A 26,577-nucleotide genomic window follows, 5' to 3' on the forward strand; every position below is an offset into this window, starting at 1 on the left:
TCATCTCCTGATATACTCTGTGCTGCTGGGAACCCTGCTCCTCCCACTATATACCTCTCAGTCTGTGACTTCCTGCTGCCTCCATTCCCCTCCTCACATCATGTCACTGCCCCTGTCACATGCAGCCCTGTCCTCACTGACACATCACTCATCTCCTGATATACTCTGTGCTGCTGGGAACCCTGCTCCTCCCACTATATAACTCTCAGCCTGTGGCTTCCTGCAGCCTCCATTCCCCTCCTCACATCCTGTCACTGCCCCTGTCACATGCAGCCCTGTCCTCACTAACATAATTATTGCCTGTCACAAAACTAGTTGAATTGTCGACTGAAACCAGCGTCAGTTCTAGAGTGGTATAAATGTGCACCCTCCCTCTCATTTGTTATAGTAGGTACAGCACACGTTTAAGGCATGCGCCGCAAAAAAGGGTCATGGCCTCACAAGGAAGGGGCATGGACACAAGATAGTACCCCCAATTCAAATTACACCACACAGTAGCGCAATCTTATTCACATTACACCACACTTAGTGCCACTGATTCACATTACACCACATAGTAGTGTACCTTATTCACATTAAATCACACAGTAGTGCCCCTTATACACATGCCCAAGTAGAATTGTCCCTTATACAAATGCCACATAGTAGTGACCCTTATACATATAATGCCACAGTAGTAGTGCCCCTTATACATATAATGCCACAGTAGAAGTGTGCCTTATACACATAATGCCACAGTAGTAGTGCCCCCTAGAAACATAATGCCACAGTGGTAGTGCCCCTTATACATATAATGCTCACAGTAATAGTGTCCCTTACAAATGCCACAGTAGTAGTGCTCCCTAGAAATATAATGCCACAGTGGTAGTGCCCCCTATACACACAATGCCACAGTGGTAGTGCCCCCTATACACAATGCCACAGTGGTAGTGCCCCCTATACACAATGCCACAGTGGTAGTGCCCCTTATACACAATGCCACAGTGGTAGTGCCCCTTATACACATAATGCCCACTGCAGTACTGCCCCCTATACATAATGCCACACAGACACACAGCACTGTAGTTACCTGAAGCCCCGCTCCTGTGCCTGCTGCCCTCAGACAGCTCCTCGCACTCAGTACTATGGGAGAGATGCCATGACGTCTCTCCCTACACACACTGCAGGAGCTGGAAGGCGGACCTCAGGAAAGAGCTCCAGCCTATGGCTGCAGGGGAGGAGCTGCCGGTCACCTGCTGGTAACAAAATCCTGCAAATGGAGAAGGTGGCGGGTCCTCTCCAGCCCGGTGCCTCCCTGCTGCACAGGGGCGCCTCACCGCATCGTGCTGGCCCTGACTGAAACATTCTGTGCTACTGTGAAAACTCTTATTATCTGAGTAGCTAAAGGTTGCTCTCAGTGACCACAATAGGTCCCCTGAGCCTCACCAAACACACCTTCTAGTATTACCAAATATTTGTAAGGTTTTTATATTGGCATCTACTTTTCATAGAACGGTCAGTACTTGGTGGGTACAGTATGCCTACTGCAGACAACTGAAGGTACTCTGGGCAGGTGCAGCAGTCAGGAGACCCGGATATTCCAGAGCTACTGACACCCCTGTGTCACTTGCAGCTGACTGGTTGACTAGATAATAGGCAGAAGAGCAAAGTGGGGCCCTCTGTAGGAATGAATAAGTATTACCAGCCAGCAGTCACCCCACAATACATTGCAATGTGATTCTGTGTTATACTCTGGGCCCTGATAGAACCTCTTTAAAATAGTGTAGAACTCAAATCCAGTCGTATACAGGTTACACGCAGCATATTTATTTTTCATTATCATTATAAGGAAGTTGCTGATGGTGTTTGATAACAGATCGATTCTTTGTATTTGAAGTCACTGAAAACCTGTCAGTCAGTAATATTTTTGTTGGCTTAATAAAAAAATTAATTTTGTAGCCTGGTCAGTTTTCTGTACACTCGCTCCCTGTGTGCCTCTGGCCTCAAGTGCTCCTATCCTGCTATATCCCTGCTGGATTATCCCAGATGAGGTGGAACCAGGCTCCAGTCCATGGGGCATATTCAATTGGGTGCGTGAATATCAAAAATCCAGCACTTATGAGGTTTTACCTGCAGGTGCGGGATTTCTGCTATACAATTAGTTGCGTTTTTTTTTATTTTTTGTGCCCCAGGAGGTTTTTTTTCACGCACCTCCAGCGCAAGTGTGATTTTTCCCAAAATCGTTATTTTGGGGTAAAATCAGTGGGACTTGCTCTGGGACCCCCCACCCCCACCTAAGGACTAATTATGCAATGGGAAGTTTCCAATTTGCTTAATTAGTCTTTAATTACTCACCTTCTGCAGCGCTATCTTCTGCATCTTCTTCATCCAGCGTCGAAACCCAGGTCCTCTGCTGCAGGGTGAGTATGTCAGTGTGTGTGTGTGACCCCCCCAGTGTCTGTGTACCCCCCCCCCGGAATGGGTGCAGGAAGAACTACATCTCCATGCAGCCCTTGCCCCTTCCACCAGCCCCTGGAGCCTCCCAGCAGCCCCCTCTCCACTCAGAAGATGGAGAGGAGGCCCCCGGCAGCCGCGGAGACCACGGAGCCCTCCGGCCAGGTAAGTGAAGATTTTTTTTTTTTTTTTTTTGTCTCGCACTGCGGGGTTTTCAGAGCTGAAAACCCTGCGACCATTTTTTTTATTGGCTACCGCAGGTATTGGGAGTATGCATACCTGCGGTATTCCAAAATTGGGCACGAGGGACACAAGGTCTTTTACCTCGCTAAACCTCGCGCCCAATTGAATATGCCCCCATATCTCTGGTATAGGCCCAGCTGAAACTAGACTAGAACCTTTAAATTATTATGCACAACTTTAAACACTTGAAACGTTTAGCAACACTTGCTGGCAATGTCTTTGGTTGTCCCTGTAAACATTGGTGACTTATGCTGACCATAGGTGGGTGTCTTTTTGCATTTTTAGTAGGCTTACAGTATCTGTTTTTAGGCCTTTTCACAAGGCTTTGGTCTATACCGTGAGGTGTCCAGTTTCCCCCTGCACTTGTTAATAGTTTTATTGCTTCATACTGTGTTTTCCTTTTCCACATATTCATACACCACGGTATCCCCTCCAAAACTTGCCACGAACACAAACTGCCGGCCCCGCACCTTGACAGTGGTGAAAGCGCGGGCTTCCAGGACCTTCAGTTCCTGCAATGGCACCAATGGTCCTGGAGGTCCATCCTTATCATTTGATTCTTCAACCTCCCAATGTTTCCATTTTTCCAGCTGGTAAACCCAAGTGTAGCCAAAATCATTACCAAGGAGTGCGTGCCACCGTTGGCCGAGCAAGAGAGGTTGAAAGACGTGGGAACCACGGGATGGAAGCTGCTGGAGTTGGCGAAACATGGAACCATCCCAACGTACGAGTGAGGAGTCCCCCATATACCGGACCAAGCAGGCGAACACCCCATCCTCTGCATCCGTGAAGTGCTTCACAGCATACACATCCCAAGCCTCAGGGATATCCGTCAGCCTTACTAAACGCTTGTTCTCAAACCGGTAGACAAGTGGCCTTTGAGAACCGCTGCTCATGATGAGGTGAGGGGAACCGGAGAGGAGGAGAGTTTCAGCGTCAGTATCGCGGTGCCAGCGAGGCAGCTGTTGTTGAGGATAGAATCCACGACCATCCCACCGGTACAAGGTGCTAGCCCCAGACTTTGCGCTGTCTGCAATGATGAAGTAGTGCTCACCTTCCGCTGTAGTGAAGCTCTCAATGTCGTTGGGCTTGCGAATGTCGGGAAAGTGTTGGAAAAGTTGAAAGGAGGAAGCGCTTCCAGCCGATGGGTCCCGACGATAAACAGAGGAGCCGCCAAAAAGTTTGGCCACCACGACGAACAGCTGCTGTTTGATCACCAATGGCAGGCAGGAGACAATGGAGATACCTACAGGTTTGAAACAAAAAGACATAATGAATACCACCAGAGTCATAAATGTTATGTGAGGCGGATTACCAACACTGTAGCACCATTTATACATGCGCAAATACAGGGCATCATTGTGGCATATTATTACTATTGTGTATATTAATGAGCAAAAAATCACCATGGGCGGAATGTAGACAAACGGTTGACAATGTCAAAATTCATTATGTTGACACCACAAAATCAACAGTTATGATGATATACATATCAGTAATAACATACCCAATAGAACGCCTAATAATACTCATATTTCTGGGGATATGGCCATGAGGGGCTGGGTATGATATGATGACAGTTATAATGTCATCATTCATCATGAGAAGACATGTTAGAATGTTGACATATCGTCCTTAGTGGACCAGTGGTGACTTACCTGCTTCCGATGGCTGCAGCGGCATCTTCCGGGTGCTGGCGGTCAGGTGACCGTCACTTCTGGGTAGGACCTCTGATGCTACATCAATCCAGTGAGTATTTCTTTCCTGTCGGGATTCTGTCCTTGGCCCTGTGCTCTTTGCTCTGTACACCTCCTCGCCACCTCTATGCTGCTGACCCTCACATCTACATCTCCTCTCCTGAGCTCTCCCCTTCCCTGCTCTCTCGGGTGTCTAGTTGCCTATCTGCCATCTCTTCCTGGATTCCCGAGTGTTCTCCACAACTCAACATGGCCAAAACTGAACTGAATGTCTTCCCTCCATCTAGTCCCCTCCCCTCCCAACCTCTCAATCACTGTCAATGACACCACTATCTCCTCTGTTGCCCAACTCTGCTGCCTGGGAGTCATTCTTGACTCTTCCCTCTCCTTCACCCCCCACATTCAATCTCTTGCCCTATCCTGTCATTTCCAGCTCCGCAACATCCCTCGTATCAGACCCTTCCTCTCCCAGGATGCCACCAAAACCACTGTCCACTCACTGATCTTCTCCCGACTACTGCAACCTTCTCCTCACTGCACTCCCCTGCTCCCATCTTGTTCCTCTCCAATTTGCACTCAATGCTGCAGCCAGACTTATCGTCCTCTCACACCTCACCACATCTGCCTCCCCTCTCTGTGAAGCCCTTCACTAGCTTCCCTTGTCCTACAGAGTCTTTTTCAAACACTAATCTACTACATACAAGGCCCTCTTCCCTTACTCCAGAATTTAACATTTCTCCAGAGCTGCCCCCACCATTGGAATGATCTCCCTCGTTTTATCAGACTATCCCCCATGCCTGCATTGCTTTAAGCGGGCGCTGAAAACCCACCTGTTCATAAAAGAATATCCGTCCACCACTTAACCATATGTCACCACATAATGTATCTCATCCTTTTGTACTCTGAAATTCTCTCACTCCTGTTTCCTGCCCTTAACTCCCCTTACACTCACCTAGCCCTTATGTCTTCTGTTTGCCTCCCCTTTCCATTTAGACTGTAAGCTCAATGAGCAGGGCCTTCCTCCCTCCTGTTCTCATTATCTACTTCCCTTGCACACTAGCTACACTCTACACATCCTCCTTCTGCTCTCTGCCCCAGGACTCCACTCCTCTGGGGTTTTTTCCCAACGACCAAGACCCATTCTCTGCACCCAGACTAATAGCTACAGGTCTCATCTGATGCTGTACATTTCAATTACACACATTGCATCAGTGGCTGTGTCGAGATGTCAGTGCTGTTTGTACTGTACTGTACTGTTTTACCCTGTACCGTCTTATGGTTTTGCCCTCTGTACGATGCTGTGGAACACTTGTACATTTAATAGTAATAATATCCCTAACCCTAATTCCTACCCATTAGGCATATTATTGGGTATGTTATTAATGAGCTGTATATTACTTCTGCTGGGCATAGTCATTCTTACACCTACAGGCACCTGATCTCTACCAGCTTAGATGTGGAATAGACGTAGAATACATAGAGACTGATCAGTGCCATCTTGGGCTGTTGAACTTGATGTTAGGTTGTGTCCTGGGACTCCTGAGAGCGTTACACACCCCTCAGTACCACTATACACATAAATGTTGTTCACAATCAAAGTTCACATGAGAGATAAAACTTTTCCACAAGAGCAGATCTCAGGCATCAGATAGTTCTGACTGTCCTTATTGGTGTTGTCCATAGCAACCAGTGGCGGTTTCAGAGGTGGGGCTGCAGTGTAGTCCAAAATTCAAATAGGGGAGTCACACCAAATGCCACCCCAAACGCTGTCAAACATCACCGTCCGGGACTCACTGGCAGTTGGTGTGGTTCCCTATTTGAATTTTGGGCTGTGATGCAGACCTACCCCTGCAGCCACCACTGATAGCAACCAATCAGATACTTGCATGCATTTTATAATTTGCACTAGAAAAATGATAGTTAATGTGGTTGGTTGCCATTGGTTATACTATCTTAAAAGTTCTGCCATGGTTTGTGGAAGCTAAAACCCCCTTTTGTGTTATATGACCCGTTCATCCAGCTGTGTCCCGTGTCTCTGGCTCTGCACAATGCGTAGAATAGAGCGCGTTATTGAGTCGATGCTAAAATAAATGGCACATCTTCCGCCAGTATGTATGGATATAAACTCTTACGGACTGCCGGTGCAATCATGGACAGGCCTGACGGTCAGTAACGGCATTCCACAAGAATACTTTTACTACTGCGCATGCGCAGAGTAACCAAAAACATGCGCAGAAGCATACACAGGACGCCAGTCAGAAGACCTCTGATCGAGCAAAAGCGCAATTAACAGATGCTTCTCTTTTGGAGAACAGGTAAGTAACGTGCTATTTTAATAAACAATATATGTGATGTGCTATTTTAATAAACAATATATGTGATGTGCTATTTTAATAAACAATATATGAATGTGCTATTTTGATAAACAATATATGAAAATGTACTGTAGTAATAACAATAGTAACAAAAAGTTTTATGCGTTTCGTGACGGAAGGTTTAACAGAAGCACCAATAACTCACCTTTGATGCTGTCGTAGTGCCTGAATTGGTAAGCCACGTGATCCCACTCCAGGAAGGTGCAGCGACCCTCAAACGGGTGAGTGATCACCACATGCTGGTCGGAGAGATATTCAAAAGACTTGACGGACAAGGACGACAGTTTGAAGGTCCAACGTTGGACGATGTCTGTAGAAAAAAAATGCAAAGTAGGGCAACAGTTAAATCTGGAGATCCACATCCATATGCAGAATACCATGAGATATGGGGCGGGATGCACTGTCCCCAAAAATGCGGTCAAACCTCTAGAAAATGACAAGTTTGACCATATTCCCCATATCCATATGCATCAAGTGCGGGAAGCAAAACGTTCCACATCTTGCTCCCCATAGACAATGGCGTCCATAGATGACATTAGATTGAATATTTCGGTGTGTGTTTTAGCGCTCAAAAAGGGCCTATCGCTCAGTTTACTTCATAACAGATTACAATACAGCTTCAAACAATATAAAAAAAATATTGAATAAACATTGGAACACGCTATTGAAAGAGGAAACACTCAAAAAACATTCTCCCATCAAGACCAACAATAGTTTTCAGAAAAGCCTCGGGCATCAAAAAGCAACTCGTACATAACCACATAAAACCAAAAAATGACCAACAATCATCAATTATCACCTCTCGCAAAAACAATGGTTTCTTCCATTGTGGGAAATGTAAAAACTGTCTCACCATGGGAAACAAAACAACGAAACCCACGACAACATTTTTCTCTAACGCAACACGAAAGACGTATCAGATACAACAATTTATGACATGTGACACAAAGGGCATCATTATATTTGCTAGAATGTCATTGCGGAAAACAGTATGTGGGCAAGACAATCAGACAATTGAATCAGAGGATCGGAGAACATAGGAGAAATATCATTAATGGTTTTGAGATGCACAGCGTCTCGCAACATTTCAAACAACACAACAACCAAGATCCTAGTAAACTCACATTCACAGCAATAGAAAAAAATAGAATCCAATTGGAGAGGAGGAGATCAGAACAAAAAAATAAATAAAGCAGAAATAAAATGGATAATGACATTAGGTCCACTTAGACCAAGTGGTCTAAACATAGACCTAGAAATACAAAATATTCTCTAAAATCCTATTTACTCTAAAGTAACCAGAACTCATTCTATAAATCTGTCGAATTAATAACCCTGTTCCAATTGAATCATAGGTAAACACAGTTTAGTAAAAAGAGACATATAAACACGAAGTGAATAAACATTGCATGTTATATAATGTATTTCTATACACAACACTCAACAAATAAGGAGTAAATATATACAATAAGAAATAATATTCATAATTATGAAAATATTGACCTATACACAAAAAAATACCTACAGTGAATAACTTAGTATTTATACACTGTGGCTGAATGTTACAAATACTGCAACAAATGTCTACATTAAATGTTACTAATCTCCAGAATGCTACAGACACTGTTACAAATAATTATATCAATCATACTATAATGAAATTTACCACCACATATCACTTTATCCACATAATGTGTCACCCTCACTAATCACCCTAATGCAAAGCAGCTAAATCAACTTAACCGAACCGCACCCCACAAACTCCACACAGTTAGGGCCGTAGTGGCAATCGAACCCATGACCTTAATGCTGTGAGGCAGTAATGCTAACCATTACACCATCTGTGCTGCCCCATATATACAAACCTGCAACTACTACAAGAGGCATAATTTGAAACTGTATGATTCATTTTATTTTAAATAAAAGAAATACATGCATGACGCAACACTGACTAAAAGAAAATACTTTATAGGTAGCCACAAAATATAGGTAGAGCGCTGGGATACGACAATACTTTCTTATACTACGCATAGATGACATTGCCTAATAGAAACCTACGGGCTTCTTACTGGAGACTTCCCTGGGAGGGATACAATAGGCCCGAATGTCCCTCATTTGCAAAGGGCTGCTCTTACCAAGAAAGCGGTCCTTTGCACACTCCTTTATGCATACCGGCATTACGAGTGCAGGCATGCATGCTAAAAGCGGCGTCATGCACCTCGCCCCACAACGGCATTTTAAATGCGGATCGTGGTAAATAGGCCCCTAATACACACAATTATTTATACATGCCGGTGCCCTCTCTGGCACAGGCGGCAAATGTCTAGTACCGACTCCGCCTGTAACCAGAGGCACCGTGAGGGGGGTGGGGGGGAGCGGGTACTAATTACCCGGGCCCGCTGCTCCCCTTCCCTCTTAAATCACAGCAGCCCAGCAGTGGGAGGGCTTTGCGCCGGGCTGGGGGGCTCACAGCGTCCCCCTCCCGAGCACGCAGCGCTGCAGAAGTCTTTTTTTTTGTGAGCAAATCCAAAAGGAGATGTGGCCACGCCCCCTCCTTTCACCTGGGCCCGCCCACCTCTACACGCCCCTGCCTGTAACACGCAGTAGTGTGTACAGTATAATCATTTTGTATAACAATTAAAGAAGACAAATACGGTTTTGTTCCAGCGATAGGTTTGTTGCTCTGATGTCTCACATTCTTTAAAGTCTCAGCAGATAGGAACAAAGTCATCAATTGTTTATTGTTTCACTGTTTATTTGAACATCAGACTCTGTCATTGTCTATTTGTAAATACAATTATTTTTCAGAGGAATTATCACAGTGTTGTATAAATATTTATAGCTTGTTGTGTTATAGCGATGATCGTTACAGTAAACACCAATAATCTCAGTCTGATGTTGGCATCTCCTGCTGTAAGAGGATAAACATATCGCTAATACCGCGCATCCACTACCCGACCCAGGGAAGACAGTATGATTACAACATCGTAATCGTACCGTCGTTCCCCATCCCCTGCAGTGCTCACACTGAACGATATGTAGCGGAGTGCAGGCACTCTCCATCATCCCCGAACATGGTCAATATGTCGCTATCGGCAGATTGGCCGACATGTTCGGGCGATGAGTGATGTCAGAAATGACCAGCGGGAGCGCGCATCGCTGGTTGTTTCCGACATTTGCATGCCCAATTTGTGCCCGATTAACGTTATCGTTCAATCGCTCTGTTTAATCGGGTAGTGGATACCCGCCTTAAGGATGGAGTCGCACATTAGGCCCAATTTAGAGATGGTTGGTAATGCAGCCGCGCTTTCCATATCGGTTTCGGGAATATGAAATGATAATCTCAGCCTTTGTGCTCCATGGTGCGATGGAGTGTATGAGCGGTGAGATGACCACGTTCAGGATAAGTGGTCCCTGTATTTGTGATGAAGGTTGTAAACACTACAACATTGATGCAACATCGGTTGCACTATCAACATTTGCATTAGCCTGGGGCAGGAGTGGCTGCTTATTGCCTAACCCTGGCCTAGGGTCTACTCTAGCGACTCTCCTCACATCCAACCAAAAATGGCCTCTGAAGAGGGGTATTTGCAACATGCCCATGACACCCCCATAACACTCCTATGACACCCCCATAACACGCCCGTGACACCCCCATAACACGTCCATGACACCCCCATAACACGCCCATGACACCCCCATGACACCCCCATAACACGCCCATGACACCCCCATAACACCCCCATAACACTCCCATGACACCCCCATAACACGCCCATGACACCCCCATAACACTCCTATGACACCCCCATAACACGCCCATGACACCCCCATAACATGCCCATGACACCCCCATAACACGCCTATGACACCCCCATAACACGCCCATGACACCCCCCATAACACTCTTATGACTCCCCCATAACACCCCCATAACACTCCCATGACACCCCCATAACACGCCCATGACACCCCCATAACACGCCCATGACACCCCCATAACACGCCTATGACACCCCCATAACACGCCTATGACACCCCCATAACACGCCCATGACACCCCATAACACGCCCATGACACCCCCATAACACGCCTATGACACCCCCATAACATGCCCATGACACCCCATAACACGCCCATGACACCCCCATAACACGCCCATTACACCCCCATGACACCCCCATAACACGCCCATGACACCCCCATAACACCCCCATAACACGCCCATGACACCCCCATAACACGCCCATGACACCCCCATAACACTCCTATGACACCCCCATAACACGCCCATGACACCCCCATAACACGCCTATGACACCCCCATAACACCCCCATAACACGCCCGTGACACCCCCATAACATGCCTATGACACCCCATAACACTCCTATGACACCCCCATAACACGCCCATGACACCCCCATAACACTCCTATGACACCCCCACAACACGCCTATGACACCCCCATAACACGCCCATGACACCCCCATAACACGCCTATGAAAGAGCCCTTATTGCTATCACTTTAGGTCACCTCCCAGTCTCCACCCTGATGCTCCCAATCACAAGTGCTAGCGATGCCATATGCAATCACGAGCGGCATAGGACACGTGGGTTAGTGGGTGCAGTGAGGAATTCCTGGACTTTTCGCGTAAGCGCAGTAGCAAAACCTCTCTACATCAGGCCCCTGTGGTGTATTTTATAGCTCGGGTCATGGAGTTACTATGAAACTGCAGGAATCCCATCTAATATCACATTATAGTGCTCGGGAAATGCCTGAGCATTTTTATAGATGTATTTGGAACCTGTCAGCATTGCAGTTATCTCTACTATCTCCTCTCCTGTACTCCGCCGTTACAGCGCCCCTAAATCATACAAGTCCCCCAACTGTGCAGCCAGGCTATACTGGGGCAGCTGTAAGGTGCCAACTGCCCATCTCACTCTCTGGCACTAATGTTTCCTGCTGCTGGAATAGAACAAAACACACTGGCAAAATGAGACAATTCGCAGTCCCCCCTCCCCCCCTCCTTTTAGATTGTAAGCTCCAATGGGCAGAGTCCTCCCCCCTCCTGTTCTCACTACCTACTGCTCTCACACACCAGCAGCACACCCGCCTCCTTGGGATCAGTGCCCCCAGGCACCAATGCCTCTCTCCCTTCCCCCCTTTAGTGGCTCTAAACCTGTTAGTTGTGCCTACACTAATGGGTACAGATGTACTTCCTCTGTACCCCCTGCTCCCATTGTTGTGTTGTGACTGTAGTGCTATTTGGTAGTTGTTATTACTGTAATGTACTATTTACTGTTTTGTATTATTTGCCTTCGGTATAGCACTGCGTAGCACATGTGGCTCCCTATAAATGCAGAAGAAAGAATCAGAATCAGATATACAGTGCATTATATTACTAACCGTTACAGAGACCCAATACAATACTACGCTGACAGACTGGCATTGGGGGTCTCAGCTACTAAAGGATTCAGCATCACTGCAACAACAGCTGCCTTCTCCCACAGACACCAGTAGGGGGCAGCAACAGAACACAATACACAAAGTGCATAACACAAAGCACAATAGTGACTACAAGCAGCACAATAAGCTATTGCCTCATTTGTTTCTATTATTACATTATTATTATTATTATTATTATTATTATTATTATTATTACATTATTATTATTATTATTATTATTATTATTATTATTATTACAATTATTATCATTATTATATTATTATTATTATTACATTATTACATTATTATTATTATATTATTATATTATTATTATTATTACATTATTATTATTATTATTATTATTATTATTAGCCTGTATAAAGTTCCAACATTTTACATAGTACAAGCGTTTGGAAGTTCATGTTACCCATACATGCCTACTCTCCCGGGAATCGCGAGAGGCTCCCGATTTTTTGGGTAACCCCCCGCACCCCTGGAAGAGTAGGCATATCTCCCGCATCCCACCCCTTCCTAGTGAAGTGGGCAAGATGGGGAGATTTACCTGGAATTTTTGGGTCCGTAGGGAAGGGACAGGGCTGAATGGCGCAAATCGCATCATTTAGCCCGCCCCCTCACGGACCCGCGAATCGGGGCCTAATTGTGTCTATAGCAGTGTTGGCTAACCTTGACACTCCAGCTGTTATGGAACTACATAACCCAGCATGCACTGCTAGAGTTTTGCTATTAGGGCATGCTAAAACTGTGGAAGGGCATGCTGGGATATATAGTTCCACAACAGCTGGAGTGTCAAGGTTAGCCAACACTGATCTATAGTCTGGCCCTGCCCCCCGAAGAGGAGATTAGCAGGTCCCCTCCTGCTGCTCCCGGACAGCTGCCCAGGAGTGTCGGTAAGTATGATGTTACCCCTCAACTATGGCAGACAACACCCATAAGTAGATCGTCAGTTCCTGCTAACTCTCACGGTGGGTACAAACCTGACCGATGTGTCTGTATGTGGAACAAATGTGCTGTAAAATCTGCAGACTGCCCGATTCATCGTGAATGACATCACAGCTGGGCGGGCACTTACATGCGCCCGCCCAGTTGAGCTGTCAATCAACGCCGGCCCGCGCAGCAAGTGTATGTGCAGATATATTGGGCAGCGGCTGTGCAGTATGGCTGGCGTGATATGTCTGTGAACAACGTCGTTCACAGACATATCGCTGGTACACACTGGCCGATGCACACACAATATATCTGCCAGTGTGTATCCAGCATGACAAAGCATCATTCTGTACAGAGGCTGGTCCTGAATGATAATGGTAGCGCCCGGCCCCTCCCCCAATGGACCATAATGCAAGTTCTGTCCTCACAGGACCGTCCCGGTAAAGGTGAAATAAAATGTAAAATAAGCCCCCTGCTTGGGCGATGATCACACTCGGGGGGTTGCATCCGCCCCTTCTTTGCCTTATTCTAACCAAAACTTGGTAACACTCCAATGATGTCATACGCCCCACACCCCCCAATAATATGACAAATACGAACATCCCATACACTCATGTCTTTATCTTTACATTAGACAAATACATAAACATATAGAGCTTGTATTCCCTTTACACAGCCACGGGGACCCCTCTGTTATCCAGCTGGAAAAATGTAAGACCTGCATAGACTGTACAAGTAAGACACAGGTGCACGGTACTCACTGCTGCTCATGCAGTAGAAGTCTTTCTCCGATAGGTTATTTAAGGTCATCCCTTTAAATTTAGCTGGTTCCTCACACGGTAAAGGGGGCCACACAGCCACGTTCTTCCCCTCCCCGCTGATCCATTGCACGAGCCACTTGATCTGGCAGTCACAGTATAACGGGTTTCCACGCAGATCTCTGCAGGCAAAAGTCACTGTTACACTTCTGTGGGCTTCTAATATGGAACATTCTAAGCATAGATGCTCTGTTTCCCTCATGTGTAAGGTGTACACACCCAAATATCTCTAATTCCCTGAAAGGGGTGTCTGATATCAATTACATACCTCCAGCATTTACCACCTTGGGCATTTTTTATTCTATGGGGTATATTTAGCAAAGTTTGATTTTGCATTCGATTTTATGTTCGATTTAGTTCACCTGTAAGACTTTTCTAAATCAAATTCGTGGTGGTTCAATTTTGATTAGTGATTTATTGTTCGGCTTTGGATGCCCATGCCAAAATCAAGCATAAAATCGAACAGTGAATTGAACACTAAATACCTATAATAATAATAGCCCTGCTTCATGCTGGTGATTTAGCATGAGAAGGTGCCAGTTACACAGAAATATGTACAGATCAGTGAGATCCAAGCATGGTTCTGTGTGAAAATAAAACTATTAAGAGTATAAAATAAAAAAACAAAACAAAGTGGGGCACCCCCCTAAATACACAACCAGCTCTGGGCTTTTCTGAGCCGGTGCTGGTTGTAGAAATACAGGGGGGCAATACATCAACCAGCACCAGGCTCAGTGAACCAGTCCTGATTTTGGAAATACAGGGGACAAAATAAGTAGGGGTCCCCCATATTTACCAAAATTAGCACCGGACTCTTTCTAGTGGTTACCTAGTGGTTCCCACCATTGAAGTCAATGGTGGGTACCGCTCATTGGCTGAGAGAGGCAGAGGCTCATCTGTCTCAACCAATAAACGCTCAGCCAATGCATTTCTATGTGAATTTCCCTGGCTGAGCCATCAATCGAGAAGTACCATCCTTAGAGGATGATACTTATGTCCGTGGCTCTGGTATTGTTGTTTTTTGTTTTCTGAAGACATTGATACCTACATGAATTAGAGGACATGAATGGCTACAGGGATTACAAGTGAGTATGTGTGAGTGTAATAAAGTTGTACTTTCGCGGTGTGTGAGTCTTGTACTTAATTTAATATTTCTTTTGCAGGTGAACTAGAGGTACCAGCGGTCCCTTAATGCCCCACATGCTAGTACTTGTGGTTCTTCAAATATCAGCATGCAGAGGAGTCTTGCTGGGGCCTCTAGTTCTACTGTCAAGACAATATTAATTCATCTTATTTTTGACAAAATCAACCTGCCACCCTCAGCCCAGGTCTGGGGTGCCCTGAGGAGCGGGAACCTCTTTATTGGGGGGTCCCCATTTCTTTAGAGATCCCCAGCCTGAGCTGACTAGTAGTCAGGTGATAATTCTTTGGCTGGGGGACCTGGTGAAAGAATCCCATGTCTGTGGCATTACACCCCAACTAGAAAGAGTCAGGTGCTAATTTTGGTAAATAGGGGAACCCCTACTCATTTTGTCCCCCATATTTCAAAACCAGGACTGGCTGACTGAGCATGGTGCTGGTTTATAAAAATACATGGGAACCCTACGTCTTTTTCCCCCATATTTTCACAATCAGGAACAGCTCAGAAAAGCTCAGTGCTGGTTGTGCATTTAGAGGTGGACCCCACAATTCATTTTTATTTTACTCTTTTAATAGTTTTTTTTTCGCACAGAAGCCTTCATGGATCTCATTGATCTGTGCATGTTTCTGTGTAAAATTGCCAGCATGGAGCAGGTCTATTATTTTGGGGAATTTGTGTTCGGCTACAAATTAAATATTAGTAAATGAGGGGATCCTATGTTGGTCTATGCTAAAGTACCGATGTTTAGATGATTTTCAGTTTTGAAGTGGATTCGGTTTTATATTCGCTTTTGACTTTAGTAAATCTCTGGGGCTCAAAACTGAATGCAAAATCCCCCCAAAACACAAAATCAACCAAGATAAATATACCCCTAACTGTAAATCCGTTATAATATTATTATCCAACCCTATCACCCACACTAGGGGGCAGATTCTCAGTCTTGCGATGGTACAAATCCATCTCGGTGCGCCATTAGAAGCACAATCGAACGCACCATGAAAACTTGCACTAGCCCTATAGCTGGTGGAGTTTCTCCGTCTGAACATGGCGTCCTGTGTGACCGTTGTGCGTCTTTGGACGCAGCCTGTCACTTGCCCACATTGGCCTAGCCACCCTGTTACCCCCCAGCAACATCCACTGATTTCCACAGACCTTTGCGTCCAATCCTACTCAGTCTAATCCTACGTGTCTCTGAGCGCTAACTATCGGGACACATTCGCAGTGCGAATCAGACAAATGCACAGACTTAAAATGTCATCCAAATGTGCGCAGCATCTACACTGCATGCAACCCAGAATCAGGCCCTAGTTCTTTAGCTGGGGCCGGTACGAATACTTACATCACTGGGGTCCTCCAGAGGAGAGGAGGTATAGAAAGCCTGGGATGGAAATGATAGCCAGCTCATGGTTGGATGAGCATTCGGTAATATGGACCCCCACCAACAGTAAATACCAGTATTGGGGGGGGGGTAATTTTAGTTAATGTAGAAGACCTCTTTGAGGCAAGACATATCTGTGACAGCGTTAGGGAACTAACAGTGATCCTGGCTGCCTGGCAAAAGCATTGTATAAAAAATTAAAAAAACTACAAGTTGCACTTTAACCCCCTCACATATAGACCGGAACTACTGGCAGGTGTGCATGTGGGAGAATCATTTTGCTGGCTATAATTACCCCTTTTGGAACCAACTAAATGAAAGCATCAGGGACGGACAGGGGCTCCAGACCAGCCCTGGCATCAAGCTCTCTGCACATGCATCTAAGTAGACGTGAGCGCTCGCACAAAGGAGGCGTGGCATCGCCACATGTCCATGTCTCTCATTATCCCAGTCAAGCAGTGGGCCAGGAGGCAGAGCTGCTCGGCCAGGTTTCAATCTGGACCGGCCCATCAGGCCATCGTCCTTCTGACATTTGCCAGCAGTACTGGACGGCCAGTCCTGCCCTTGGTGTCATTTCCTATTTATGATGTTACTTTGGCTGCATTATGAGTCCACGTTTATTTAAAGTGACAAATAACTGATGGCTGACATGTGAGCCCCTATGGAATCATGTGGAGGTGTTGCTGCTTGTTGTGATGAGACCCCCATGGTGAACGCCGGCATTATCTCATTTATGTGGATTGAAAGATCTACAGTAAAAAGGTAGACAATGTTTAGATATACACCAGATGTATCATGTTAGACAGTCAATAGGTCGACAGGGACAAAAGGTCAACAGGGACAAAGGAGCGACACACTAAAGGTCGACATGTAAGAATGTCGACATGTACAAATGGTCAACATGATCAAAAGGTCAACATGTAAATGTTCGACACAAAAATAGTGGACTGTAAGTGCCTGACCCTAACCATCTCTTCTAGTGTCTAACCCTAACTCTCCCTCCTTGTTCCTAACCCTAACCCTCCGGTAAGTGCCTAACCCTAACCCTCTGGTAAGTGCCTAACCCTAAATCTAAAAAAACCCAAAAACATGTGTCGACCATTTTTGTTTTGACCATTTTCATGTCGATCTTTTGACCATTTCGACCATTAGCATCTGTCGACCTTCCTACATGTCGACCTTTAGTGTGTCAACCTTTTGTCCCTGTCGACCTATTGACGGTCTAACATCTATTTAACATTGTCTATCTAATTACTGTAGATCTTTAGACCGGATCCCTATCCCATTACAGGTTTCCTATTTCTCGTAGCTGGATAAAAGCACTTACCCTGTAGACGTTTGGTTTTATACGTTTACAGGTCTTGGTGTGATAATATCTCTATATATTATACTAGGGGTCAGATTATTGCCATTGTCTCCCATGGTGGCTGTAAGACTAAACCAAGTCCTTATTCCCCCTATTGCCTTACATGTGCTTGATGGCCGCCAGAGACCGGAATAACCCGCTGGGAAGCGATTCCAGATGATTATTAGCCAAACTCCTGTATGGGAGGGAAACAGATTAAATGATTATACGTCAAACCAGGATCTGTCCCCTCACCCAGCTGTCCCCTCACTCCGACAATTAGTTTACATGGAAATGTATATAGCCCTGTGATATTGTACTAATCGTCCATCTTTCATCACCAACTATCCCTCCGGTTAGCCCTATAGAGCTACATCTGCACCTCGCCCCTAGTCTTATACTCACAGGTGAATCAGCGACCGCAGTCCGCGCAGTGCGTTTCCTGAGATCGATTTGATGTTGTTGTTTTCAATGAACCTGATGAAGTTAAAAAGATTATCTTACATGTTCTCATATACTTAGTGCTGACGAGGTGACCACAAGCTTGGCCCAATCTCTGGCAGTGGTTAAAATTGGCTTTGAAGCTCCAACAAAAAAAAATTAGGTAACATAAAATAAAATCCATAAGGGGGATGTATCAAACCTTATAAAGGCGACGAGTGGAGGAATTACCCATAGTAACCAATCAGCTTTTAGCTATCATTTATCAAGTCAAAGCTATATAATAGCTAGTAGCTGATTGGTTGTGTCTTCTCCAACGTTCCACTAGAGAAGGGTTCATACATCTCCCCCAAAGTCTAACTTTCTGGCAGGCGTTTTATCCAACTCTATAACCGGTCACCCGATGCCTCTATACAGAAACACTACAGAGGGATTAGACAGGGATTAGACAGCAGCACTACAGAGGGATTAGACAGCAGCACTACAGAGGGATTAGACAGGGATTAGACAGCAGCACTACAGATGGTTTAGACAGAAGCACTACAGAGGGATTAGACAGAAGCACTACAGAGGGATTAGACAGAAGTATTATAGAGAGATTAGACAGAAGTATTATAGAGGGATTAGACAGAAGTATTATAGAGAGATTAGACAGGAGCACTATAGAGGGATTAGACAGAAGTATTATAGAGAGATTAGACAGGAGCACTATATAGGGATTAGACAGAAGCACTATAGAGGGATTAGACAGAAGCACTATAGAGGGATTAGACAGAAGCACTATAGAGAGATTAGACAGAAGCACTATAGAGGGATTAGACAGAAGCACTACAGAGGGATTAGACAGCAGCACTATAGAGAGATTAGACAGCAGCACTATAGAGAGATTAGACAGCAGCACTATAGAGGGATTAGACAGAAGCACTATAGAGAGATTAGACAGGAGCACTATAGAGGGATTAGACAGGAGCACTATAGAGGGATTAGACAGAAGCACTATAGAGGGATTAGACAGAAGCACTACAGAGGGATTAGACAGCAGCACTACAGAGGGATTAGACAGAAGCACTACAGAGGGATTAGACAGCAGCACTACAGAGGGATTAGACAGCAGCACTATAGAGAGATTAGACAGGAGCACTATAGTGAGATTACACAGAAGCACTACAGAGGGATTAGACAGAAGAATTATAGAGGGATTAGACAGAAGTATTATAGAGGGATTAGACAGGAGCACTATAGAGGGATTAGACAGGAGCACTATAGAGAGGTTAGACAGAAGCACTATAGAGGAATTAGACAGGAGCACTATAGAGGGATTAGACAGCAGCAGCACTACAGAGGGATTAGACAGAAGCACTATAGAGGGATCAGACAGAAGCACTATAGAGGGATTAGACAGGAGCACTATAGAGGGATTAGACAGAAGCACTATAGAGGGATTAGACAGGAGCACTATAGAGAGATTAGACAGGAGCACTATAGAGAGATTAGACAGGAGCACTATAGAGGGATTAGACAGGAGCACTATAGAGGGATTAGACAGAAGCACTATAGAGGGATTAGACAGAAGCACTACAGAGGGATTAGACAGCAGCACTACAGAGGGATTAGACAGAAGCACTACAGAGGGATTAGACAGCAGCACTACAGAGGGATTAGACAGCAGCACTATAGAGAGATTAGACAGGAGCACTATAGTGAGATTACACAGAAGCACTACAGAGGGATTAGACAGAAGAATTATAGAGGGATTAGACAGAAGTATTATAGAGGGATTAGACAGGAGCACTATAGAGGGATTAGACAGGAGCACTATAGAGAGGTTAGACAGAAGCACTATAGAGGAATTAGACAGGAGCACTATAGAGGGATTAGACAGCAGCAGCACTACAGAGGAATTAGACAGGAGCACTATAGAGGGATCAGACAGAAGCACTATAGAGGGATTAGACAGGAGCACTATAGAGGGATTAGACAGAAGCACTATAGAGGGATTAGACAGGAGCACTATAGAGAGATTAGACAGGAGCACTATAGAGGGATTAGACAGGAGCACTATAGAGGGATTAGACAGGAGCACTATAGAGGGATTAGACAGAAGCACTATAGAGGGATTAGACAGGAGCACTATAGAGGGATTAGACAGAAGCACTATAGAGGGATTAGACAGAAGCACTATAGAGAGATTAGACAGAAGCACTATAGAGGGATTAGACAGAAGCACTATAGAGAGATTAGACAGAAGCACTATAGAGAGATTAGACAGAAGCACTACAGAGAGATTAGACAGGAGCACTATAGAGAGATTAGACAGAAGCACTACAGAGGGATTAGACAGGAGCACTATAGAGAGATTAGACAGAAGCACTACAGAGGGATTAGACAGGAGCACTATAGAGGGATTAGACAGAAGCACTATAGAGGGATTAGACAGAAGCACTATAGAGGGATTAGACAGGAGCACTATAGAGGGATTAGACAGAAGTATTATAGAGAGATTAGACAGGAGCACTATAGAGAGATTAGACAGAAGTATTATAGAGGGATTAGACAGAAGCACTATAGAGGGATTAGACAGAAGCACTATAGAGAGCACTATAGAGGGATTAGACAGAAGCACTATAGAGGGATTAGACAGAAGTACTATAGAGGGATTAGACAGAAGCACTACAGAGGGATTAGACAGAAGCACTATAGAGAGCACTATAGAGGGATTAGACAGAAGCACTATAGAGGGATTAGACAGAAGCACTATAGAGGGATTAGACAGAAGTACTATAGAGGGATTAGACAGAAGTACTATAGAGGGATTAGACAGAAGCACTATAGAGAGCACTATAGAGGGATTAGACAGAAGCACTATAGAGGGATTAGACAGAAGCACTATAGAGGGATTAGACAGAAGTACTATAGAGGGATTAGACAGAAGCACTACAGAGGGATTAGACAGAAGCACTATAGAGAGCACTATAGAGGGATTAGACAGAAGCACTATAGAGGGATTAGACAGAAGCACTATAGAGGGATTAGACAGAAGCACTATAGAGGGATTAGACAGAAGTACTATAGAGGGATTAGACAGAAGTACTATAGAGGGATTAGACAGAAGTACTATAGAGGGATTAGACAGAAGCACTATAGAGGGATTAGACAGGAGCACTATATTAGACAGAAGCATTATAGAGGGATTAGACAGAAGCACTATAGAGAGATTAGACAGAAGCACTATAGAGAGATTAGACAGAAGCACTAAAGAGGGATTAGACAGAAGCACTATATTAGACAGAAGCATTATAGAGGGATTAGACAGAAGCACTATAGAGAGATTAGACAGAAGCACTATAGAGAGATTAGACAGAAGCACTAAAGAGGGATTAGACAGAAGCATTATAGAGAGATTAGACAGAAGCACTATAGAGGGATTAGACAGAAGCATTATAGAGAGATTAGACAGAAGCACTATAGAGGGATTAGACAGAAGCACTATAGAGAGATTAGACAGGAGCACTTTAGAGGGATTAGACAGGAGCACTATAGAGGGATTAGACAGGAGCACTATAGAGGGATTAGACAGCAGCACTATAGAGAGATTAGACAGAAGCACTATAGAGGGATTAGACAGAAGCATTATAGAGAGATTAGACAGAAGCACTTTAGAGGGATTAGACAGAAGCACTAAAGAGGGATTAGACAGAAGCATTATAGAGAGATTAGACAGAAGCACTATAGAGAGATTAGACAGAAGCACTAAAGAGGGATTAGACAGAAGCATTATAGAGGGATTAGACAGAAGTACTATAGAGAGATTAGACAGAAGCTCTATAGAGAGATTAGACAGAAGCACTATAGAGGGATTAGACAGAAGCACTATAGAGGGATTAGACAGAAGCACTATAGAGGGATTAGACAGAAGCACTATAGAGAGATTAGACAGAAGCACTATAGAGGGATTAGACAGGAGCACTATATTAGACAGAAGCATTATAGAGGGATTAGACAGAAGCAATATAGAGAGATTAGACAGAAGCACTATAGAGAGACTAGACAGAAGCACTATAGAGAGATTAGACAGAAGCATTATGGAGGGATTAGACAGAAGCACTATAGAGGGATTAGACAGCAGCACTATAGAGGGATTAGACAGCAGCACTATAGAGGGATTAGACAGGAGCACTATAGAGGGATTAGACAGGAGCACTATAGAGAGATTAGACAGAAGCACTATAGAGGGATTAGACAGGAGCACTATATTAGACAGAAGCATTATAGAGGGATTAGAGAGAAGCACTATAGAGGGATTAGACAGAAGCACTATAGAGGGATTAGACAGAAGCACTATAGAGGGATTAGACAGAAGCACTATAGAGGGATTAAACAGAAGCACTATAGAGGGATTAGACAGGGATTAGAGAGAAGCACTATAGAGAGATTAGACAGAAGCACTATAGAGAGATCAGACAGAAGCACTACAGCGGGATTAGACAGGGATTAGACAGGAGCACTATAGAGTAATTAGACAGAAGCACTACAGCGGGATTAGACAGAAGCACTATAGAGGAATTAGACAGAAGCACTATAGGGGGATTAGACAGAAGTACTACAGAGGGATTAGATAGAAGCTCTATAGAGGAATTAGACAGAAGCACTACAGTGGGATTAGACAGGGATTAGACAGAAGCAGTATAGAGAGATTAGACAGAAGCACAATAGAGGAATTAGACAGAATTCTATTCCCGCACTACAGCGGGATTAGACAGGGATTAGACAGGAGCACTATAGAGTAGTTAGACAGAAGCACAATAGAGGAATTAGACAGAAGTACTACAGCGGGATTAGACAGGGATTAGACAGAAGCACTAGCGGGATTAGGCAGGGATTAGACAGGAGCACTATAGAGGGATTAGACAGAAGTATTAGAGAGGTATTAGACAGAAGCACTCTAGGGAGATTAGACAGAAGCACTATAGAGGAATTAGACAGAAGCACTACAGCGGGATTAGACTGGGATTAGACAGAAGCACTATAGGGGGATTAGACAGAAGCACTACAGTGGGATTAGACAGGGTTTAGACAGAAGCACTACAGAGGGATTAGACAGAAGCATTATAGAGGGATTAGACAGAAGCACTGTAGAGGGATTAGACAGCAGCACTATAGAGAGATTAGACAGAAGCACTATAGAGGGATTAGACAGAAGCACTATAGAGGGATTAGACAGGAGCACTATAGAGGGATTAGACAGAAGTATTATAGAGGTATTAGACAGAAGCACTCTAGGGAGATTAGACAGAAGCACTATAGAGGAATTAGACAGAAGCACTACAGCGGGATTAGACTGGGATTAGACAGAAGCACTATAGGGGGATTAGACAGAAGCACTACAGTGGGATTAGACAGGGTTTAGACAGAAGCACTACATAGGGATTAGACAGAAGCATTATAGAGGGATTAGACAGAAGCACTGTAGAGGGATTAGACAGCAGCACTATAGAGAGATTAGACAGAAGCACTATAGAGGGATTAGACAGGAGCACTATAGAGGGATTAGACATGAGCACTATAGAGGGATTAGACAGAAGCACTACAGAGGGATTAGACAGAAGCACTACAGAGGGATTAGACAGAAGCACTATAGAGGGATTAGACAGGGATTAGACAGAAGCACTACAGAGGGATTAGACAGGGATTAGAGAGAAGCACTATAGAGAGATTAGACAGAAGCACTATAGAGAGATCAGACAGAAGCACTACAGCGGGATTAGACAGGGATTAGACAGGAGCACTATAGAGTAATTAGACAGAAGCACTACAGCGGGATTAGACAGAAGCACTATAGAGGAATTAGACAGAAGCACTATAGGGGGATTAGACAGAAGCACTATAGAGGGATTAGACAGAAGCACTATAGAGGAATTAGACAGAAACACTATAGGGGGATTAGACAGAAGTACTACAGAGGGATTAGATAGAAGCTCTATAGAGGAATTAGACAGAAGCACTATAGGTGGATTAGACAGAAGCACTTCAGAGGGATTAGACAGAAGCACTTCAGAGGGATTAGACAGAAGCACAATAGAGGAATTAGACAGAAGTACTACAGCGGGATTAGACAGGGATTAGACAGAAGCACTATAGGGGATAAAACAGAAGCACTACAGTGGGATTAGACAGGGATTAGACAGAAGCACTACAGAGGGATTAGACAGAAGCACTATAGAGGGATTAGACAGAAGCACTATAGAGAGATTAGACAGCACTATAGGGGGAATAGATAGAAGCACAACAGCGGGATTAGACAGGGATTAGACAGAAACACTATAGAGAGATTAGACAGAAGCACTATAGAGGGATTAGACAGAAGCACTATAGAGAGATTAGACAGAAACACTATAGAGAGATTAGACAGAAGCACTATAGAGAGATTAGACAGAAGCACTACAGAGGGATTAGACAGATGTATTTTAGAGAGCACTATAGAGGGATTAGACAGAAGCACTATAGAGAGATTAGACAGAAGCACTACAGAGGGATTAGACAGAAGCACTATAGGGGGATTAGACAGAAGCACTATAGGGGAATTAGACAGAAGCACTATAGAGGGATTAGACAGAAGCACTATAGAGGGATTAGACAGAAGCATTATACATGGATTAGACAGAAGCACTATAGAGAGGTTAGACAGAAGTATTATAGATGGATTAGACAGAAGCACTATAGAGGGATTAGACAGAAGCACTATAGGGGGATTAGACAGAAGCACTATAGAGGGATTAGACAGAAGGACTATAGAGGGATTAGACAGAAGCACTATAGAGGGATTAGACAGAAGCACTATAGAGGGATTAGACAGAAGCACTATAGAGGGATTAGACAGAAGAATTATAGAGGGATTAGACAGAAGTATTATAGAGAGATCAGACAGAAGCACTATAGGGGGATTAGACAGAAGCACTATAGAGGGATTAGACAGAAGCACTATAGAGGAATTAGACAGGAGCACTGTAGAGGGATTAGACAGAATCACTATAGAGGGATTAGATAGAAGCACTATAGAGGGATTAGACAGAAGTATTATACATGGATTAGACAGAAGCACTATAGAGAGGTTAGACAGAAGTATTATAGATGGATTAGACAGAAGCACTATAGAGAGATTAGACAGAAGCACTATAGAGGGATTAGACAGAAGCACTATAGAGAGATTAGACAGAAGGACTATAGAGAGATTAGACAGAAGCACTATAGAGGGATTAGACAGGAGCACTATAGAGGGATTAGACAGAAGGACTATAGAGAGATTAGACAGAAGCACTATAGAGGGATTAGACAGAAGCACTATAGAGAGATTAGACAGAAGGACTATAGAGAGATTAGACAGAAGCACTATAGAGGGACTAGACAGAAGCACTATAGAGAGATTAGACAGAAGCACTATAAAGAGCACTATAGAGGGATTAGACAGAAGAATTATAGAGGGATTAGACAGAAGTATTATAGATGGATTAGACAGAAGCACTATAGAGAGATTACACAGAAGCACTATAAAGAGCACTATAGAGGGATTAGACAGAAGAATTATAGAGGGATTAGACAGAAGTATTATAGAGAGATCAGACAGAAGCACTATAGAGGGATTAGACAGAAGTATTATAGAGGGATTAGACAGAAGTATTATAGATGGATTAGACAGAAGCACACTATAGAGAGGTTAGACAGAAGTTTTATAGATGGATTAGACAGAAGCACTATAGAGAGATTAGACAGAAGCACTATAGAGAGATTAGATAGAAGCACTATAGAGGGATTAGACAGAAGCACTATAGAGGGATTAGACACAAGGACTATAGAGGGATTAGACAGAAGTATTATAGAGGGATTAGACAGGAGCACTATAGAGAGATTAGACAGAAGCACTATAGAGGGATTACACAGAAGCACTATAGAGGGATTAGACAGAAGGACTTTAGATGGATTAGACACAAGCACTATAGAGAGATTAGGCAGAAGCACTACAGAGGGATTAGACAGAAGCACTTTAGATGGATTAGACACAAGCACTATAGAGAGATTAGACAGAAGCACTATAGAGAGCACTATAGAGAGATTAGACAGAAGCACTATAGAGGGATTAGACAGAAGCACTATAGAGAGCACTATAGAGAGATTAGACAGAAGCACTATAGAGAGATTAGACACAAGGACTATAGAGGGATTAGACAGAAGTATTATAGAGGGATTAGACAGGAGCACTATAGAGGGATTAGTCAGAAGCACTATAGAGAGCACTATATAGAGATTAGACAGAAGCAC

General features: G+C 44.2%; 1 protein-coding gene across 1 annotated transcript in view; it reads right to left on the reverse strand.

The window, feature by feature from the left end:
• Positions 1-1,745: 1,745 nt before the first annotated feature.
• Positions 1,746-26,577, reverse strand: part of LOC148442632 (leucine-rich glioma-inactivated protein 1-like) — a 64,121-nt gene continuing 39,289 nt past the window's right edge. Inside the window, exons 5-9 of the mRNA XM_088463693.1 lie at positions 18,229-18,300; positions 17,948-18,019; positions 13,903-14,081; positions 6,894-7,058; positions 1,746-3,922 (exon numbers count right to left, since the gene is read on the reverse strand). Coding sequence (XP_088319819.1) covers positions 3,060-3,922; positions 6,894-7,058; positions 13,903-14,081; positions 17,948-18,019; positions 18,229-18,300 — 1,351 coding nt within the window. The 3' untranslated portion in view covers positions 1,746-3,059. The remainder of the gene's footprint in view (positions 3,923-6,893; positions 7,059-13,902; positions 14,082-17,947; positions 18,020-18,228; positions 18,301-26,577) is intronic.

Source organism: Taudactylus pleione, unplaced genomic scaffold, assembly GCF_031769625.1.
Source record: "Taudactylus pleione unplaced genomic scaffold, aTauple2 ptg001428l, whole genome shotgun sequence".
Classification (NCBI taxonomy): domain Eukaryota; kingdom Metazoa; phylum Chordata; class Amphibia; order Anura; family Myobatrachidae; genus Taudactylus; species Taudactylus pleione.